At 40.0% G+C, this 7446-nt stretch overlaps 1 protein-coding gene across 1 annotated transcript; it reads right to left on the reverse strand.

Moving 5' to 3' along the window:
* Nucleotides 1–296: 296 nt before the first annotated feature.
* Nucleotides 297–4291, reverse strand: LOC129121521 (alpha-1-antitrypsin-like). Its single transcript, XM_054634819.2, has 6 exons — nucleotides 4245–4291; nucleotides 4176–4177; nucleotides 2830–3513; nucleotides 2113–2383; nucleotides 1239–1386; nucleotides 297–503 (listed from the first exon to the last, which is right to left on the reverse strand). The coding sequence occupies exons 1-6, from the start codon at nucleotides 4289–4291 to the stop codon at nucleotides 297–299; spliced, it is 1359 nt and encodes a 452-aa protein (XP_054490794.2).
* Nucleotides 4292–7446: the final 3155 nt, after the last annotated feature.

Here is a 7446-nt window from a genome sequence, read left to right on the forward strand (position 1 = left end):
AGTTGGAGACTTTGAACCAGCTGAATACCCCACAGAAGCACATCAGAAAGGGCTTCTTACAAAACTGGTGAAAAGTGACTTGTATTTCATTAACACTACATGCTATATTCAGGCCTAGGCTGTGGGAAATCCTAGTGACTTTTGGACAAGGAAAAATAGTTTTAGTGTTGTAAGGGATTAATAAGGCTTCTAAGGATAATGGTTGAAAGATGAGCACTAGCACAGGGTGATATGCATACATAAGTTTTTCACTGGATCACAGGAATTTAGACAGTGATGTGCATAAGTTTCATCAATCAGTCATTTTTCTGAGGGTTTACAATTTTCCCAATGAAGAGGACAGTGTGGGTGAACTTATCCAGAATCAGCAGGAGGAATGGTCTGTTGAATCTGACCCGAGGTGGGCGAGGAAAATCCCCAGATCTCCAGGTAATCTCCTTCACCGTGGCCCCGGCCGCCTCAGTGCCGTTCTCATGAACATTCAGCACGGCTCTGTGGATCACCTGCAAGGAACAAAGCAAACAGCCTCCAGCAGACAATCCAGCAAGAGGAGAGCAGCCTGCCACCCTCTTCACTTTGGCCAGGCAAAGGCAGCCCTGCCTGGAGCAAGACTGAGCAGCAGCAGCTTCTGGGAAGGTCATCCCCAGTTGCTCCCGTTCCCACCGCAGCACCAACAGCCATCACACCACTCAAGCCATCCTCCTTCACTGCTTGTGCAGAGAGTAACCCTCAAACTGCAGGCAGCCAAAGAGCACTCAAGATGACTGATGACAAGAAACTCTGGAAGCAAAGAAACCTCATAATTTAGCCGAGACTCAATTTTGTCTTTGGCAGCTTTATGTATTATTGTGAATTTACCCTGTCATCTAGCTGGAAAAAATAACTTTTTGAGAACACTAGAAGGGCAGGAATAACAGCCCTTTGCCTTGTGTAGAAAGAATTAGAGGAAATTTTACCAAAACTAATGCTCTCCATTTAGATAATTTTGTTTAGTAGCCAAAAGAGCATTTAATTATATGTATGTTTTCATCCTCATCCTCCAACCATGCCTTTCTAACCCCTTGTAAGCATGTTTGGCTTCAGGTTTATGACAGACAGGGCTTTCTTTGCTTCCAGACTGGCAGCTATTGGTGAATGAGTGATGCTTCAGAGAGGCTGGGATAAGCTTTTCATGGAATATTATTGTCAGGTTCCTGGGAACAGGCAAATCCTGTGGTTGCTTTCATATGCTGACTTACTTTTGAAACCGTCAGTCCAGGCTCCTCAGTAATCCCTGAGAGATCAGCTTGTTCAGTAAACAGATTGACCATACCCATTTGTTTGACTATATTTTTCACATCATAGGTACCAGAAATAGAAAATTTTGGAATGTGCAGATGTATTTTTCTGTAACAAACAACACAAATAGGGACATCATCTAGGCAACGGTCCTTAATGACTTCAGTATATTGACACTTCCCATTTGTTTTTCTAAGTATTTACAGCTTTCTGTCAGGGTTCAGATAGCACTTCTTATCAGGTTAGCTACTTAGTGTGGAGGGTTGGAACAGAATAAGCCTGTGCTAGCTCCTGCCTCTGCAGTGGGGTTTGAGGAGTGGGGTGGAGACACAGCCTTACTGACTGAGTGGCAAACAGAGCTAGTACTGCCAGGTAGGAGGGCTTTGTCAAAAGATTGTAGCTAGCAGACCTAAGGCTGTTCAAATACACAGCAGGGCCTTGGCCACCACAGAAATAGCTGCAGTAATGGTGAATTAATCCACTTTTACACAGAATGCCCTCAGCATGACACCTAACAGCTACTCCATTGTAGTTTCCCAGTGCTTGTTTGAAACAAAGGTCTGTTGACCTCATCATGGTGCTAAGAAATTTTTGGTTGAATCAGAAACAGAACCCAAGATGAATCCCAAGCTCAATGACCTATTTGTTCACTAGACATAGCTCTTTTTCATTTTCATTTTCCAGCTAAGAAAAGAGAAGTCTATCATAGAGTCAAGTCTAGAGATTAAGTGTATAGAGTTCAGTCAAATAACCTGTCCTTTATGTTTTGTCTTGGTGAGATAAACACAACTAATCTGTAATATGGTCACCTCTCACCTTAGCAAAAAGTCTTACCTGTCTTGGAGGGACTTTTCCCATTTAGTTACAGTTCTTTTCAAGAGGGCATCTTCTACCTGCTTCATCTTCCCTTCATCAGGCAAAACAAATAATGCTGCAACATCTCCATTGTAAGGAATCTGAACCAGCCAACAGGACAGCTCTTCATCAAAGTAATTTCTGTAGTAACCCTTTCGATACATCATGTCAACTTTTACAGATGTTTTCTGATCCACAAAAAAGTCCTCCTGTTTTGTCAGTGCTGTACTGAAGGGTTTCTCCCAATGGGCTTATGACAAAAAGAAAATGTATTCAGTGGAATACAAAGAGGAATGGTCACAGTGAATAAAACAGGACCTAGTTCCACAGCCTTCCTTTCATTAGAGTAAATATCCTTTTCATGTTACTGCATCCTCAGGTGTTACAGCATTGCATATGTAATTTTTTTAGGTGCTTAAAGACAATTACAGACAGATAATACTGAAAACACCATCTTTCACTACAGCATGAGTCTATGATCACATGACAAAATTAACCAAATTCAATAAAGAAAATTTGATTTAAAATTTCATTAAAGCAGGTGAGGACATATTTTTACCGGCAACAAATATACATGGGTTTATAGCTATACTGTCCAGATATTGAACATGATTTCCTTTATTTAAAATATTTAATTTTTTTCTCTTTTCATTCTCTGTAATAAGCATTATCTTTGCACCCTTTGATATATCTTACCTTTAAAGAAGACATAGTTAACGAGAACCATTGCAGTCAGGGGATCAAGATTTTCCACTAGTTTAACTATTTTCCCATTTGTCTTTTCCTCAATATAACTGTTGATCTGAGTCTCAGCACCAACAGAGTTGTTAAAGTCAGTAGAAAAGACTTCAGACTCATAAAAGCTTTTGACATCATCAAAGAACTTCTGTAGTGGTTTTAGTGTCTCTTCTATAAAAAGGACATTGCCCAGGTTCAGCTGGAACTCACTATCTGAACGGTTCAGCATGTGGAGGAGTTGGCAAAAACCTTCATGTATTTCCCGTTCCTGAGTCTTTTTCAGGTTAAAGGCAAGCCCTTCCAAAATCTGTGTCAGTGTTACAGCCTTGGCACCAAGTGCCAGCATTGCAAAGGAAGCAGAGATGCTTATGGGTGAAAAGAAAATATTTTTGTCCATTGCTTCAGATGCAACCAGCTTGTAAAAGGAAAATGCAAAGTCAGCATTGCTGAAAACTAGTTTGACAAAGGTTTTGTTCTTAAGTGGAGAAGCTTCTTCCCACTGAGAATTATGTCCTGGATAATACGTCCCTTTAGCATCATCCTGCTTATTACGGTAGCGAGGATGCTGATGACACAGGGCAACAGTATGCAAACCAACTAGCAATAAACACAAGCAGAAAGTGGTCTTCATTTTTCTTTCAGCTGGTTCTGCAAAAGAAATAGACATGCAAAACACATCATGGAAACTAATTTGTTCATACTATGTCCTCCAGTAAAGTAAAATGATGCTCTCAGAGCACACCTGTTCTCCAAAGTCCCCCACACTTATAATTCGCATTTCTGATGCATGTCAGTGTTCCCAGGAAAGAATAAAACTCCACTATTTATATTTTTAGTCTAGTTCTCTTTCAAAAGAGGTAACTGTCAAAAGTTTATTAACTTTAATATTAGCATATTCTTTTAAAATTTTAAATAATTGGAACCTTACGACCTTTTCCCAAGAGTAACTGACATGGGTTGGTTTTGTACTCAGTACTGCACAAAGGTTACTGCAGCTCTGTTAGTCTTCCTCAATTAATCAAATAATTGGAGAATTTAATCTGTGTTAAATAAAAATGTGATATATGCATAGATCATACTATCCACAAACAAAATTACAAAATACTCTTAGAGTTTCTTCAAAGGTGAAAGACTAGATCACTAGCCTTTGTGGTATAAAGGTCTATAGTAATTTCTATTGTTTCCAAATGCAATTTTTACTTTATTATGGGAAGTATCTTCTTTGTATCGGTTCTTTCTGGCTTTTGAAATGTATTGATTTTTTTCATAGGAGGTATATTCCCTATTTACATGTACAAAGGCACCACTCCCAGGCAATGACCCCCTCAAAATGAAGTGTAAGAGATCCAAAGGAAAACTAAAAGGGTACTTACATTGCTACAGCCTGGTCTTGTCTGCCCATTCTTCTCTTCAATACCATTAAACAGAGTTAATCAGAGCATTCTGTTAATCATTAATTAGTTCAAATAAAAGTTGCCAGTGAGGATACCAGTGAGGATGCATGACATTGGCTATTTTGGGTAATTTTTCTAACCCAGACAAACGTTGGGTGATGGGGCTGCAGACGAGAAGGAATGGAGCAGAGACTGTATCTCAGTTGCTTCCCTGCTTGCGGATTGACAGGAGGGACCTGCTGCCGTGGGTGTTTGGCAAGAGAGCCACAGCCATACCTCCATGGCTGGAGTTGAGAGCTGTGACTTGGTGTGAGGGCCACCCCTTGCTTGGGTCTGTCTGAGCCATCACCACTCACAAAGGATCACAGCGTCCCTGCCAGAACACCTCTTGATTCATCCTGGGGGCACTGCCCGAGCCACAACCTCTCCGGCAGGATTTCAAAACTGAGTTTGGATTTAGAAAGTCCTTCTGCCTTACTATATACCTCAGTCACAACTTTCAACACCATGTTTGATGGTTTTGGGGATTTTCTTATGCAGAGCAGACTGTGTGTGATTGGTTCACAGTCTCCAAGTTTCTTAGGAGAATAACATGTGACCTTATCACTCTAGCGGGACATTTGCAACCAATAAAGTTGTTTACTCATTGCTGTTGGCCATCACCTGTGACTGAGTGTTTGGGGAACTGGGGAAGAGTTTTCACCTGGTTTGGTAGAAAACATACAACAAAACCACTACTGCTAAGAAGCAGCACTGACTGCAAAGAGAAACATGTGGTCAGAAACAGACATTTTGTTTCCTTGGGTTAATCTGCACCATATGCAGCTGAAATGGACACCAGGAGGACACAGAAGAGGCTGCTAATTCACCTTTCATCCAATACTAAAGAAGACATGCTGGAGTCACTGGATGATATTTAGGGTTGAATATAATATATGAGCAAATCACTGAGGGAGAAACTAAGGCACAAAAATGAACTTTTTTAAACAGATCTAGTTGTCAACTTGTCCCTATCTGTAAGTTTCCAGGCATTTGATTTCTGAGCAGGAGCCCCAGACTATATTAGATATTGAAATGCCCCATGTGAGGTGTACAACAGCTCTGAATGAGAGCACACTGGTGAGGAGCTGTGCTTAGGAAGCTGAAGGCAATGCTGGAAAAGGAACTGGATTTTCTTCCCCTCAATCTCAAATCAAGGCTCTTGTCCTGTGGTTGTTTTATATGGCTGCATAGTCAAGCAGCAAAACAGGACAGGGCATACCCTTTTCTTTTTGAATTCAGCAGTGGTAATCTTTTTGCACTCTTACCTAGGGGCTAGAACACCTGATCACTTGATCTGGTTACAAGACCCTCAAACCATTCTACTTGAGACCATCAGACCCAAGTCACCCACTTGGCTCGTATGTGGGCTGCAAGAGGTTGATGAGGAAGTGAGGGGAAAGGCAATTCACAGCTTTCCTTCTGAGGGTCTTCTGCTTAAAGATCAAATGAAATATAAAACTACTTCTGGGACGTGTGTAGATAATTTTGCATTAATTACTGCACGTGTTTTCCCCTATCTGTGAAAGACATGTATGTGAATGCACACACCTCTAAGTATTCATAGGAGTGGAAAAAGGTCATCCAGTAAGTGTGATGTATTAGTGTAATAATGCATGCACAAGTCTGGCAGACAGAAAACTTGGGTTGCCCTCTGAGAACAATTCAAATAGAAGAAGAAACAAAGGCCCTAGGAATTGTTTCTGAGTGTGATAAATGATTCATGAAGATGTGGAATTGTTACTAATTCTAATCATAGCAGTGTGTGAGTAGTTCTGCTAAAGAGAATCATTACCTTTATTAAATCTGAACAGAACCTGTGGCTAATAATATGTGGCATATTTAACACATTATGATTTGAACTGAAAAAAAATAAATACTATCTCAAATTGCTTGTGATATTTTGCTAACATAAAAATGACATGCTTTGATATATGATAGTATATAAATAATATGATAATATATAAATAATAACCTCAAAACATTTTAAAGAACTTTGAAGAATTACACATTTGGTAGATTTTATATGCAATTGTTTTAATTTTTTTTTTTAAAGCTAGTAAAAATTAGGGTGCTCTTTTCCATCCTGGTATGAAGTAATGTAAAGGGGCATTTTCTTTTCTGATGACAGATTGTCTGAGAGAGTTAATGTCTCTCAGCCTGATTATTTACAGCCTAATCAACTTATTTAATTTTCTTACTTTTATTAATTTTATAATTTCATTTACATCTGAAAGTGATTCTCAGGTTTAAAATATTTTTACATCACTTAATATTAGAATGGGAAAAAATTCAAATTGCACTTGTTCCTCATGCATGGAGAACACTTTCTGGGGAGAGTGCTAATGTAGTGGAAGGACACAACACATTGCTTTCTGGAGCCCTTAATAGGGAGTCTGTCCATCTAACCAGGGTAAACACAGGTATTTTCCAACCTTTCCTATTATATTAGCTCAATTTTCCCTCAATAAGTAAAGCCTAAGTGCAAGAGATGGTTGAGAGATTATTCTGTCTCTTTGGGTTGGTCCTAAACATTCTCCACAAAAAGTGCTCTCAGCCCATGCCTGTCATTCAGGAGAGCACCAGGAGGACATGCATGAGGAACAAATAAAAGTTGCTTCACCCTTCATCATCCTCACAGCATTTTAAATGCAAAACTTAATCCCTTCTTCCTTGTGTCAAAAAAAGCCTTTACAATGGAAGATAAGCTTATTGTGAAGGAACCTCCATACTCTCTCCGGTAAGTTCCTATTCCCAACTCTTCCCCATTCCCCATCTGCCTCCAACAAGGGCCCTACATGTGCACCTTGGTCCTGCTTTTCCTTGGTCCACCAGCAGTCTGGGCTCCCTGGAAAAGGGGTTGACAGCAGGAGTTACTCCTGTGAAATATATAACAGACACAACATGAAATGGAAAAGCACTGTATGAAATATCTACCCAGGAATTTTACAGTTTGTAGGCTGCATTGTGTATAGAGTTAGGAAAAAAAACCCATACTGATCATTGGGAATTTGTGTCAGGAACACATGAGGAGCAAGCAGTGTGCTGGTGCACCTTTGGAATTGCAGCATCACCCTGCAATGTGCCACTCCACATACACTGCCTGTGTGTGCAGATCCATCTCTTTTTACTGGCATAGAAC

The sequence above is a fragment of the Agelaius phoeniceus genome, chromosome 6 (genome assembly GCF_051311805.1).
Source record: "Agelaius phoeniceus isolate bAgePho1 chromosome 6, bAgePho1.hap1, whole genome shotgun sequence".
Taxonomy (NCBI): Eukaryota; Metazoa; Chordata; class Aves; order Passeriformes; family Icteridae; genus Agelaius; species Agelaius phoeniceus.